The sequence below is a fragment of the Octopus bimaculoides genome, chromosome 24, assembly GCF_001194135.2.
Source record: "Octopus bimaculoides isolate UCB-OBI-ISO-001 chromosome 24, ASM119413v2, whole genome shotgun sequence".
In the NCBI taxonomy this organism is placed as follows: domain Eukaryota; kingdom Metazoa; phylum Mollusca; class Cephalopoda; order Octopoda; family Octopodidae; genus Octopus; species Octopus bimaculoides.
In genome coordinates, this window is record NC_069004.1 from 8,486,213 (window position 1) to 8,500,811 (window position 14,599).

Here is a 14,599-nt window from a genome sequence, read left to right on the forward strand (position 1 = left end):
CGAAATTTTGAAAATCTTTTTCCAGAATCGGATTCTCCATGGTCTGAAACATAGGATTCCGTAAAAAAAAACAAAATTTAAAAGTGGGGGTATACCCAGATTACATATACTCCATCTCCACCATTATTTTTAAACGAAATAAATAAAACACAAAGTAAATCATCTTTTTTTTTTGTTGAATCTTCCCCATCTAATTATTAAAACGTCGTTTTAACCTATCTTTATCCTCTCTATCCCATCCTCCGTTGTATTTGCGCTTGCACATCATAGATTCATCTATTTCTACGACGTGCCCAAGTCCACCAATTTGGTAGGGGTTACGCAAAAAGATAACTGTTTTGTGCATGACGCGCCCAGTAGACGCAGGATCGACAAACCACGACTAGCTAGCGCGGATGCGCGCACCGGGACCACTCTTCTTGAATAGTACCCAATTACTATATTCTTGTAAAAAATACCTTTTGCCAATGTCGCTATGAGTTTTTACATTTCTATAATTACTGCCTACTGTATCTGAAAGAAATATATTATCCCCACTTCGATATAATTACCTTATCCTCCAAGTGTAGCGCTATTCTTTTACAGACATTATTACTGCATTCAAGCAAGGGCAGAATTCCACCGAAACAAACGTTAATCAACTTACCGTTTTCACATGCAGACAGTAAATTAGTGTGTTATACGTTTTTACCGAAGTAAATATCTGTTAGAATGAGGTTTACCAATGTTTTACGAATTTTACACAACACCAACATTCAAAGAGCACCACTTTTCTTCGTCAATAATATCCTAATGTAATACAATGAACAAGTGAAGCTGACTTTATACCTTTAACCGCAGTTTCGATGTGAAACGTTACAACTTCAGTGGTTGCGTCCCCTTGCAGATACATAAAGTCACAAGAGGGCGCTGGGTGTTGCAAGTGGTGAAGCGATTTTTCATAAAGTATTTATATCAGATACAATGTGTAGCCTTTAAAAACATGTTCTTTGGTTACATGTATAGGAAATTATGGTATCAGCATCATCATCGATTAACGTCCGCTTTCCATGCTGGCATGGGTTGGACGGTTTAACTGAGCTCTGGAGAGCCAGCAGCTGCACCAGGCTCCAATCTGATCTGGCAATGTTTCTACAGCTGGATGCCCTTCCTAATGCCAACCACTCCGAGATTGTAGTGCGTGCTTTTTTCGTGTCACTGGCACAGGAGCCAGTCAGCAGGGCCTGGCAACGATCACATTTGGATGGTGCTTTTTACATGCCACTGGCACAGGAGCCAGTCAGGCTTTTTGTTTTTTATGATAGTCTTATTTTCATAAAATGTGCTCAGCAGTCCATGCCATGTAAGTGCAGATCCCAGTGCTTTATGGGTTAAGTCATTTGATGAAGTCTTGGTGATTTCATTTCATCATTCAGTGACAGTTGAATCTATTTTTAGCTTTTAATGTCACTATGTGACAAAACTTTGATCCACAGTAATGTTCTAATACTGGGATATTTAACAAGGCTATAGACAAACTATTACCCCTGGTGAGGCTTGATTAACCTAAGAAATGTTTGTATTAACAAAGTGAATACAAATATTTCAATTTCTTGAGGCAGATGTGTTTAAATAACAGGTGAATGAAGCTGTACACTTTTCAGGTTAAAACCTGTCAACAAATATAATTATCCTAAATTGCATTATTCTCATAAATTAAATTCAACTTGAAGCATAATATGCTTTAATAAAATAAAACATAAATTTTTACTAATTTTGATTTGAATTTTTCTCAATTTTGGTCTAAATTTAACTTTGAAAACAGCTGAAATGCTTTTGATCATATTTTGTTCTTACTCAGAGCTGACCTAGGGCTAAATCTGTTAGCTCTATTAATGTTGAATTAAGCATATTTTTAGTGGGAGTTCAAAAAACCCAGAATGAATTAGATTGCAGAGTATGAAATAATCTAAATAATTTATGTAAAACTTCATCAAATGCAAACAAACACAATTCATTTTTCATAGCCCTGAATCGATCAATAACCAATATGGAGATTTTCACAGAAAATGTGAAAGCAATTGTTATAGATAAAGAGAAGTATAACAGGTTAAAGGAAATATTTAGAAGGGATATTGATCCACCGGGAGTTGTGGTAGAGTTTGATGAACTGCCGCCAGTGATGGAATATAGAGAATTAGAACCATACATGAATTATTAAAAAAAGAGTAAGTAAAACTGCTTAAAAAAAAACGATGCTAATGGTAAAAAAAACAAACAAGAGGAATAAAAGAAAAGATTATAAACCGTCAGTAAAAGCATTCAAATGGTACTGCATGAGAGTGGGGCTCAAGCAGCCATTTCATCTTCATTTATTATATTAACATTTTTCTCACTTTCATTAGTTTTTGTGTTTTTGTCCCCATTGTGGTGTTCTGTCTGTCCCCCACCCCTCTGTGTAAATGCCTGAGTGCTTAAATAAAGAAATTAGTTGACAGAGTTGATCATCCACATTGGTTACTGTGTTAGTTTAATATCGTAACTATGTTTGGATTAATATGGAGTGCATTCTGTGTGAGCATATTAATTCTGCAAATATCCATTTGGGTAATACTACACTTATGCCCAATGTGCACAACTTAAGGTCATAACAGTTTTTGATAGCTGGCTGCTCTACCAATTATGTACTGGATGTATTTTATTGTGGAATTAGCAAAAGAGAGTCTGTTATGTTGCTGGCAACATTAGCGTGCTGATGTTTCTGTTCATATACCACTCACTTCAAACAGTTCATGTTTCTTAGCAGGAAAGTCCTTCGTTACAAAGAAAGATTTTTCACAGATATCAGTGATATTATTTTCCTTTGGAATGAATCTTTTTGTGTCTTGTCAAATCACTATTTTGAGAAAACGATTTACCACATATTTCACAGCGATGTGGTTTTCTTCCCGTATGAATGTATTTGTGAGTAGTTAAATTACTACTTCCAGAGAATGATTTACCACATATATTACACTGATATGGTTTTTCTCCTGTATGCATGCGTTTGTGCTTAGTTACATCACTATTTTGGAAAAATGATTTACCACAAATATCACATTCATATGGTTTATCTCCTGTATGAATACGTCTGTGACTGGTTAAATGAGCTGTTTGAGAGAATGTTTTACCACAAATGTCACACTCATACGGTTTGTCGCCTGTATGAATACGTTTATGACTAGTTAAATGACCTGTCTGAGAGAATGATTTTCCACAGATATCACAATGATATGGTTTCTCTCCAGTATGAGTGTATTTGTGCTTTGTTAAATGACATCTTTCAGAGAACGATTCACCACAGATATTACAGTGATATGGCTTCTCACCTGTATGAATTCGCATGTGCCTAGTTAGGCCATACCTTTGAGAGAAGGATTTACCACAGACACTACAATGATATGGCCTTTCTCCTGTGTGAATACGCTTGTGAGCAGTTAATGCTCTTCCAGCAGTGAATGATTTACCACAGGTTGTACAGTGATATGGTTTCTCCCCCCTATGGGAATGTTTGTGAGTATTTAAAGAACGTGCTCGAGAGAATGACTTACCACAGATATCACAGTGATATGATTTCTCTCCTGTATGAATGCGTTTCTTGTGTATTGTCAAGTAACTACTTTGCGAGAATGATTTACCACAAGTATCACAGTGATATGGTTTTTCCCCTGTATGAATACGTTTGTGAACTGTTAATGTACCTCTATAACTGAATGATTTACCACAAGTATCACAGTGATACGGCTTCTCTCCTGTATGAACACGTTTGTGAACAGTCACTGCACTTCCATCAGCAAAAGACTTGCCGCAAATGTCGCAATGATATGGTTTCTCTCCTGTGTGTATGTGTTTGTGCTTAGTTAATGCACTTCCATCAGTAAATGATTTACCACAGATATCACAATGATATGGTTTCTCTCCTGTATGTATATATCTATGTTCATTTAACTTACTTCTTGCAGAGAATGACTTACCACAGATATCACAGTGATATGGCTTTTCCCCTGTATGAATACGTTTGTGAAGAGTTAATGTACCTCCGTAAGTGAATGATTTACCACAGACATCACAATGATATGGCTTCTCTCCTGAATGTATGTGTTTGTGCCTAGTTAACACACCTCCATCAGTGAAGGACTTACCACAGATATCACAATGATATGGTTTTTCACCTGTATGAATACGTCTGTGACTGGTTAAGCGTATTTTTCCAGAGCATGATTTTCCACAGATATCACACTGATACGAATTTTCTCCAGTATGAATGCGTTTGTGATTGATTAGGGTACGAATTACAGAGAATGATTTTGCACATATGTCACAGTGATATGGCTTCACACCTGAATGAATACGTCTGTGGTGCATAATCAAGTAGGTTCTTTGAGAGAATGATTTACCACAGATATCACAGTGGTAAGTTTTGCCTCCTGTATGAATACGTTTGTGAACAGTTAATGTACTTCCATCAGTGAACGACTTACCACATACATCACATTGATATGGCTTCTCTCCTGTATGAATACGTATATGAGCAGTTAGGGCACTTCCCTTAGTGAACGATTTACCACAGATACCACAGTGATATGGTTTCTCTTTTGCATGAACACCTCTTTTGTGTACATTCAAGTGACTTGTTCTAGAGAAAGATTTACCACAAATATCGCAGTGATACGGTTTTTCCCCAGTATGAACACGCTTATGAACAGTTAACGAGCACCCATACGTGAATGATTTACCACAGACATCACATTGATATGGTTTCTCTCCTGAGTGAATGAGTTTGTGTTTGTTTAAGGTATTTCCATCAGCATATGATTTGCCACAGACATCACAGTGATATGGTTTCTCCCCAGTATGAATACGTTTGTGAGAAGTGAAATGAACTTTTTGAAAGAACGATTTCCCACAGATATCACAGTGATACGACTTCTCTCCTGTATGAATGTATTTGTGTTTCGTTAAATTACCCCTTTCAGAGAATGACTCACCACAAATATTACACTGATATGGTTTCTCTCCTGTGTGAATACGTATGTGACTAGTTAGGCCATCACTTCGAGAGAATGATTTGCCACAGATATCACAATGATATGGTTTTTCCCCAGTATGAATGCGCCTGTGACCAGCTAAGTGACCTCTTACAGAGAATGATTTTCCACAGATATCACATTCATATGGTTTTTCTCCAGTGTGAATGCGTTTGTGAATAGTCAAGGTATGTATTCGTGAGAACGATTTACCACAGGTCTCACAGTTATGTGGTTTCTCCCCTGTGTGAACACGTTTATGTTTAGTAAGGCTACTTTTTAGAGAGAATGTTTTTTGACAGATATTACAGGGATATAATGATTTTACTGCTTCCTTTGGCAATTCTTCAGAATTCATTTTTCTGAATTTTTTTTTTTTTCTCACACAACAAATATGGTATTTCATCTGTCTTTACATTCTGAGTTCAAATTCCACCAAGATCAACTTTGCCTTTTATCCTTTCAGGGTCAATAAATTAAGTACCAGTTGTGTACTGGGGTCGATCTAATTGACTGGACTCTCCCCAAAAATTTCGGGCCTTGTGCCTAGAGTAGAAAAGAATATTTCCAGAGTAGCAAACTCATTAGTAAATCTGTCCAAATTTAATTGGAATGCAAAACCATCTCATAAACTTTTTAGAGAATAAAGAGAAATGTCTCGCTCAGAAGAACCAACTCTCAGTAACTCAAAGATAAATTCATAGAAACTGTGTGTTGAAACTCTTCTGTATAACATCTTCCTTTTGTTGTAATGACGATATATATTGATGATGTATCTTTCATGGCAATGTCATCTGGTATTCTGAAACGACAGAGAAATAGTTTAAGATACTGAAGATGATTAAAAAGAAGAGATTCTACAGAAAAATTTTCCTACAATTCTATATTGATAAACTATAAACTTTTACCTCAACAACTGAACTTTACATTTTAATTTGTTATTCAAGTTACACCATACAAAGTTGTGTGACGTTTACATATTTACAAACTATAAATACACCTTCAGATTGTGTAACATTACATATATTACAATAAACACTAGCAATTATGCACTAATCAGGACATCTTCATATTCAGTAATGTTCTCAGAGTTTGAAACGGAACCCTTTATCAAATCTACAGGAGTGTATTGATCTCATTTCATTGTCCATACCAGAAATATTCTCCTTACTAATTATTATTCTACTTGTGATGCCATTACTTTGTTACACTTCTACCAAATTATATGTATCTAGACATACTGAGGGATTGAACTGACCACAACAGCATAAACTATTACACTTAACAATTGACATTCAATCTATGCTTATATTCACTATACCAAAATTTACAGTATAGGCGACACTAACATTTTCTCTTTCTAGAAACATCTCTTGTCATTGTTACATAATCCCTGATCAATCTTACTAAGCACACCAGTGACCAATACATTCCAGCCATGAAACTGTCATTCTTCCCTGTGACATTAGAATGGAAAAAAAATGTCCTGTCTTATTTCTAACATGGTCACATGGAGGACACTTTTTTAATACCCAATACATTTTTTCATTCTAATGGTGTTGTTTTTTTCTTTGCGGATTATTACTCTATTACTCTATATTTCTTTTGTTTCTTGGCTCCGGTGAGGCGTCTCAGAACATTCACGATGTGAACGTTCCGAGCCCCCTCCTCACCCACCCACCCATTCGCGAACGCGCATTTTTTTCTTCATATTCGTTCCCAGCAAGTTGTTTTACACCTATTAGAATAATTTTTTTTTAAATTTTGTTACCGGGTCAAACGCTTTAGTTGGACCAAAGAAACAATATGGATGATTGAAGGGCGGTGGTAAAGAGTACGCCCACCACCCGTTTTCGGCGTAACCCTAACCCTAAACGCCGAAAACGGATGGTGTGCGTATTCTTTACATTTGCCGAATGAACGGATAAATGGAAGAAACATTATTTCGAAAAATTATTTCTTAAAAAAAAGGTAACCTAACCAATAACCGTATACATTTTTGGGGAAAAAAATCCTGTCCCTAAAATGTCTATGGTAGATAATTCTCTACAGGAAATACATATTTAGTCACAGACAGGAGAGAACTTGTATCAATGATGTATGCGGGGAAATCATTCCACTTGCTTTAACAGTTTTTCTTAACTTCATCGATCGTTGAGAGTTTTAAGAAAATATATTTAATGCGGAATCTTTCTTTCAACGGCCTTGTATTCAAGACCATTCTTGAAACAAAACAGGCGACATTAATATACAAACAAAACATCTATTACACTATTTTTCTTTTGTTTCTTGGCTCCGGTGAGGCGTCTCGGAACATTCAGGATGTGAATCTTCCGAGGATTCTCCCCCCCCCTTCGCGAGCGCGCGTTTTTTTCTTCATATTCGTTCCCAGCAAGTTGTTTTACACCTATTAGAATAATTTATTATTTTTATTTCCCACCGGGTCAAACCCTTTAGTTTGACCCAAAACATGTAGCATATCGTAATATCCATTCACCTCCTTTCTTCTCTTCTAAGTTTTCACACTTACATATTTTTTTTTACATAATTACTACAGCATCCAAGTGAAACACAATTCTACTATTTATATACATTATTACAACATTAAAGAAACGTTGATCAACTTACTGTTTTCCGGAAGAAATCATTTCATTGTTAGATTAAGGTTTACAAATGGTTTAACAACTTAATGCGACATCAACATTTATAGAGCTTAATATATTCCTGTTTTGTCAGACAGTGAAACTGACTGTAGCCGCAGTTTCGATACGTAATATTTAGAAGGATATATTTAAGATAAAATATTTATGTTATTGACACATTTTGTTAGATTTAGAATATCAAAAGGATATTATTCGGTAGAAGAAATTCATTAAAAATTTTAATCATTTATTCAGATATAAAAACAAAGTCACTACGATCAAGAAAGACTAAACAATTAAAAGTAAAATTAAATTAATTACAGTTATAAATCCACACATAGGACCACCTTTCGTTGTACACATTAAAGAATCCTCCTCATTACACATATTATATATGGGATACTAAAATTACACGAACAAAACAATCACCGTAGTCCCATAATATCTCAAATATATGCACCTGCACATTCAATCGCGAAACAAAAAAGCAAGTATTATCAGAATATACGCACCTGATAAACGTAATATTCGTATAAGATCACCTGACGATTTTTTTCAGATTTTTGTAGAAAGTAATACAAACTATATCTCCGCATAGGTTATCTGCTAATGTCCCGCTGGCAGAAACTAGAAATCGTATTAGCGAAAGTATATAAACTCCCCCAAAATAAAGCCAGCCGCGATATCGTTTACTTTTTACTTGTTTCAGTCATTAGACTACGGCAGAATTTTAGTCGAATGAATCGACACCATTATTTACTTTTTAAGCCTGGTACTTACTCTATTAGTCACTTCAGTCGAATCGCTATGTTGTTGTTGGCACTCCGTCGCTTACGACGTCGAGGGTTCCAGTTGATCCGATCAACAGAACAGCCTGCTCGTGAAATTAACGTGCAAATGGCTGAGCACTCCACAGACACGTGTACCCTTAACGTAGTTCTCGGGGATATTCAGCGTGACAAGGCTGGCCCCTTTTAATTACAGGCACAACAGAAACAGGAAGTAAGAGATGGTTGTGGTGGAAGAGTACAGCAGGGTTCGCCACCATCCCCTGCCGGAGCCTCGTGGAGCTTTAGGTGTTTTCGCTCAATAAACACTCACAAAGCAAGGTCTGGGAATCGAAACCGCGAGTCCGCTGCCCTAACCACTGGGCCATTGCGCCTCCACCGAATCGCTATGTAATGTAGATGTGTTTCTAAGTAGGTGAATTATTTGATAGAGGACCGTCCACTGATATCAATGTAGTTTCTCTCCTTTCTAAATACATTTGTGAGCAACCAATGCTTTTCAGCAAATGATGGACTTACCAGAGATATGGCTTCTCTCCTGAAAGAGTACATTTGTAAGATGTTAAAGTACTGTGATTTACAACAGATGTTGTAGTGATATGGTTTCTGTCCTGTATGAATGCGTTTATGCCTAGTGACATCACAATTTTAGAAGAATGGTTTACCACAGATCTAACAGCAAAGTGGTTTCTTTCTTGCATGAATATGTTTGACACTCAGTATACCCTTAGTAAAAGATTTACCACAGATATCAGTGATATGGTTTCTCTCCTACATGTATATGTTTCTGTACCTCCATAACTGAATAATTTACCAGATGTCACAGTGTATCCTGGACGTACACAGACTAGAACATCAATTGGTTGTTCACAACCTGAATACCTTTCATTACAAATCCACTCAATCAGAGCAGACCTGGGCTACACAGCTACCACTACTGTTTTGTGCTTTCTTGCTCTTATGGCAGTAATAAAAATCCCTGTAAATGATTATTTATATTTTTTAGGCCAAGGGCTCTATAATGAAACAATTGGTAGAAAAGTGAACTCTCTTGAGATGTTAAGAGATGAAATTTAACTCCGGTCAACTTTAAATTTGATCAACTGAAGATCAATAAAGCAAATACCAACCAAGAACTAATATTACACAAACCCTCAAAAAAAAAAAAAAAAATTTCAATGCATTTGCTAATGTTATGGATATTTATTTATTTACAGAAACTAATTGCAGCAAAAAATTAAGTTAGTACCTAAACTTTTACTGCAACATTCCTACATCAATATTCTCACACAAAAGAACAAATACTTCCTTAACACTTTGACCTCAAACATTTTTGACTACTACAAACATATTATATATTATTTCTTCCTTTACAAATCCCAGTTTATTGATGATGATCTTGACACACTAAAATTACACATCAAGATCAGGCTTGCATCTTTTGTTTCCACTTTTCCCATATCCCTTACATTCTATTTTCACACCACCATATAACATTGCAGTTCAGTGTATTTTATACTTGATGAAAGTATACTCTTGTTACTTACCTGATTTTCCCTCACTATATTCTTATTCTGGTTACAATGCTTTCAGACCTCTTTCTTCCATTGCAGACTACAGGATAGTTACAGAAACTATCAACTACTTGTATAAAACCTTCTGAACATTACAACCAATTCATTTTACTAGTGCTTTGACTGCTAACTACTACTGTGCATATCACACAGTCTTTATTCACTTGTCAGCATATCCTTGATTGCACTACATTTATGCACAAACAGATTACACTGAATGGAATTCCTACCTCATAACCTAATAACACTACTATTTCCCTGATGGTATCAGAATGTTGTCTTCATTTCTATTTACTGAAACATTTCCATGAGAATTTGAAGCACAATTGATCTGAGATTTTGTTTCCACGTATGGAATTTCTTCTCTAAATTTTCCACAATCTCTGCTATAAGGAATAAGTCTGCAGCATAGGTGAGGTTTTAAATTCCTGATATAATTTCAAGAACTATAAAGAAGACAAGGTTGAGAACCAAGCCTTGATGGGTACCTAACTGAACCGTTAATTCCTCACACAACTCCTCACCAGCTCTTATTTTTCTACCTATGTCTCTCGCTATTTTATCCCCTATTTTCAACTCAGACATCACTATGAGCAAAGGCATGTCTACTGACCAAAATAATTTCTTCAGTCATATATCTAATGTTTTTTGTTCAATACTAGAGCAGATTAGACAGATGTTTTCCCTGTTAATCCTATATCTTCAAAGGCACAGAGCAACCAGTCAAAATGTTAAAATCATCAGTTTCAGGTTGTTGTTGTTGCCAACAGAAAAGAAGAGGAGGAGGAGAAGAAAACATCATTGAAGTGGTTTTGTTGTTAGTTTTATTGTTAGGGAATCGTGAAGTGTTCTGGGTGGCTTTGGATAGGAGATGTGGGTTGGTTGGTTGGAACTCCGTCACTTGTGACAACAAGGGTTCCAGTTGATCCGATCAACGGAACAGCCTGCTCGTGAAATTAACGTGCAAGTGGCTGAGTACTCCACAGACATGTGTACCCTTAACTTAGTTCTCGGGGATATTCAGCGTGACAGTGTGACAAGGCTGACCCTTTGAAATACAGGCACAACAGAAACAGGAAGAAAGAGTGAGAGAAAGTTGTGGTGAAAGAGTACAGCAGGGTTCGCCACCATCCCCTGCCGGAGCCTCGTGAGGCTGTAGGTGTTTTCGCTCAATAAACACTCACAACGCCCGGTCTGGGAATCAAAACCATGATCCTATGACCGTGAATCCGCTGCTCTAACCACTGGGCCATTGCGCCTCCACTATCCTAAACTACAAAATTCTCAAAACAGAGTTTTTCTTAAATTGTATTATACTGGATTAAAATGCATCATAACCTTTATTCATTTTGATTAAAATTTTTCTCAATTTCAGGTGGAATTTGAACTTGAAAGTTTCTGGAATAGTAGTCATATTTTTTTTCTCAATCAGAGCTGACTGGGGAGCTGTGTTAGCTCCATATTTTCAGCAATGTGCAAAACTCAGAATGAATCAATTTGCAAAGTATGAAATAAACCAAAATAAGTCATGTAAAATTTTTATCAAATGCAATAAAATACGAACAACAATCTGATCCATCTAAAATACAATTCATTTTCATAATCCCAAATCAATCAGTAATGAATCCAATGTAATGTAGTTAATGAATCAATAGTTATTACAACTACAGAACAAAAATAAAAAGGATCCAAGTACAAGATGAGTCAGGAATAAGATTTCACTTGTACATTCCCTTTTGGGGGGCATGGTTTCTTTAGCTGGCTGTCCTAACTATCACCATGAATTTCACAGTGCACTGGATGTATTTTGCTGTGGAGCCAGCAGTAGACAAGTTGCTATGTCCAAGACAAGATTAGAATTCTGTCTCCATTCATTTGCCTCCCATTTTACAGAGAGAATGTTTTTAAGTAGGTGAGTCATTTGTTACAGAGACTGATTTATCAGAGCCACCATTGGGATAAGGCTTTCCTTTGAAATGAATAAATTTGTGTTTAGTAAGGTCACCATTCCTAGAAAATGATTTTTCACAGATATCACACTGATATGGTTTCTCGCCTGTATGAATGTATTTATGAGTAGTTAAGGCATTACTAGCAGAGAATGACTTACCACAGATATTACAGTCATATGGTTTTTCTCTGGTATGGATGCGTTTGTGCTTAGTTACATCGCTATTTTGAAAGAAAGATTTACCACAAAACTCACATTGATATGGTTTCTCTCCTGTATGAATACGTCTATGAATTTTTAAATGACTTGTTTGAGAGAATGATTTACCACAGATATCACAATGGTATGGTCTTTCGCCTGTATGAATACGGTTGTGAATAGTTAAATAACATGTTTGAGAGAATGATTTACCACAGATATCACAGTGATATAGCTTCTCTGCGATGTCAGAGTGATATGGTTTCTCACCTGTATGGATACGTACATGCCTAGTTAGGTCATAACTGCGAGTGAATGATTTACCACAAACATCACAGCGAAATGGTTTCTCTCCTGTATGAGTGTGTTTATGATTAGTTAATTGGGTATTTTGACAGAATGATTTGCTACAGATATCACACTGATATGGCTTTTCCCCTGAATGAATACGTTTATGAGCAGTTAATGCATTTCCACGGGTGAATGATTTACTACAGATATCACAGTGAAATGGCTTTTCTCCAGTATGAATACGTTTATGAACAGTTAATGCACTTCCACTTGTATACGATTTTCCACAGATTTCACAATGATATAGCTTCTCACCAGTATGAGTGTATCTATGTCTTTTTAACTGACCTTTTTCAGAGAAAGATTTAGCACAGATATTACAGTGATACGGCTTTTCACCTGTATGAAAACGCATATGCCTAGTTAGGTCATAACGTCGAAAGAATGACTTACTACAGACACTACAGTGATAAGGTTTCTCTCCTGTATGAATACGTTTGTGAGCAGTTAAAGTACTTCCGTAATCAAATGACTTACCACAGATATCACAGTGATATGGTTTCTCTTTTGTATGAATGCGTCTGTTGTGTAGTGTTAAATGACTTGTGAGAGGGAAAGATTTACCACAGATATCACAGTGATATGGTTTTTCCCCAGAATGAATACGTTTGTGAATAGTTAATAAACTTGGATAAGTAAATGATTTACCACAAATATCACAATGATATGGCATCACTTTTGCGTGATTGCCTTTCTCTCCCATATGAATGCGTCTCTTGTGTATCGTTAACTGACTTGATTGAGAGAATGATTTACCACAAGTATCACAGTGATATGGTTTTTCCCCCGTGTGAATACGTCTGTGAACGATTAATGCACTTCCATCAGTGAATGACTTACCACAGATATCACACTGATATGGCTTCTCTCCAGTATGAATACGGTTATGAGAATTTAAGTGATATCTTTGAAAGAATGATTTTCCACAGATATCACAGTGATACGACTTCTTTCCTGTGTGAATGTATTTGTGTTTGGTTAATTTGTATGTTTCAGAGAATGATTCACCACAAACATTACACTGATATGGTTTTTCACCTGTATGAGTACGTATATGGCTAGTTAAGCTACTAGTGCGAGAGAATGCTTTACCGCAGATATTGCAATGATACGGTTTCTCACCTGTGTGAGTACGTATGTGATTTGTTAAGTTACTTCTTAAAGCAAATGATTTACCACAGATATCACAGTTGAATGGTTTTTCTCCTGTGTGAATACATTTGTGTGTAACAAGTTTACTTTTCAGAGAGAATGACTTTTTACAGATATCACACTGGTATGATGATTCCCCAATTCCTTTTGGTGATTCTTCAGGCAAATTCATTCTTCTGCAATATTTTTTTCTCATAAAAATATTTGGATTTTTCCTTTTTTTTTTTTTTTTACCTTTTATTATTTACTCCTATGTTGATCAAAACTTTTCTAATGCAATATTTACATGAACTTTCATCTCTGTTGATTTCAGAAATGGATATCAAGGTTCTTTGTAAATCAGTCCAAATTCAACTGGAACACAAAATCATCTTGTACACACTCCAGACAACAAAGGAAAGAAACAGCACGCTCACAAGAAATACTTATCGGTTTTTCTGTGAAACATTTTTCTTTTGTCTTTAAAAGATTATATAGATATTGATGTTATGTCTTTAATGACAATGTCATCTGATATTCTGAAATGATAGAGAAATAGCATAAGATATAAATGTTAATTAAAAAATAGAGATTTTACAATAATTTTATTTAGCATGATAAACTATAAACTTTTACCTCAAGAATTGAACTTTACATTTGAATTTGTACTTAAAATTACATGATACAAAATTGTGTGTAGTTTACAAAGGTTAGGTGTTTCAGGAGGGGTGGGGAACTTCGGAAAATTCACCGGTGTCCACTTCAATTCGCCTTAACTTTCAAGAAAAGGGATATTTTTTAAAGAGATCCTTTACAAATATACCTCGGACTATGAAGATTCCGAGGACATAGGAATTTTGTGGGAAAATAAATTGGGGGTTACTTCTGAGAATCGTTCCTCACTCGGGGGTGTTTCGGA

At 35.9% G+C, this 14,599-nt stretch overlaps 2 protein-coding genes across 5 annotated transcripts in view; both read right to left on the bottom strand.

The window, feature by feature from the left end:
- LOC128250720 (zinc finger protein 208-like) overlaps positions 1–2,159 on the bottom strand; it is an 8,285-nt gene extending 6,126 nt beyond the window's left edge. Inside the window, exon 1 of the mRNA XM_052976473.1 lies at positions 647–2,159. The gene's annotated coding sequence lies outside the window, so the exon portion shown is untranslated. The remainder of the gene's footprint in view (positions 1–646) is intronic.
- A 133-nt stretch (positions 2,160–2,292) lies between these two features.
- On the bottom strand, positions 2,293–14,204 carry LOC106883448 (zinc finger protein 91). Of its 4 annotated transcripts, none has more exons than XM_052976475.1 (2): positions 14,118–14,204; positions 2,293–5,847 (listed from the first exon to the last, which is right to left on the bottom strand). In XM_052976475.1, exon 2 carries the CDS (start codon positions 5,449–5,451, stop codon positions 2,833–2,835), a length of 2,619 nt encoding a protein of 872 aa, XP_052832435.1. In that variant the 5' UTR covers positions 5,452–5,847; positions 14,118–14,204; the 3' UTR covers positions 2,293–2,832. The 4 variants fall into 4 exon arrangements, with proteins under 4 accessions (XP_052832435.1, XP_052832439.1, XP_052832438.1 ...); XM_052976479.1 differs by lacking the exon at positions 14,118–14,204 and adding an exon at positions 8,468–11,953; XM_052976478.1 differs by lacking the exon at positions 14,118–14,204 and adding an exon at positions 8,200–8,459.
- Positions 14,205–14,599: the final 395 nt, after the last annotated feature.

What these genes read in the sequence shown, in the direction of transcription:
- LOC106883448 (XM_052976475.1), bottom strand. Translation starts at nt 5,451, where the DNA reads ATGAAATACCATATTTGTTGTGTGAGAAAAAAAAAAAAATTCAGAAAA.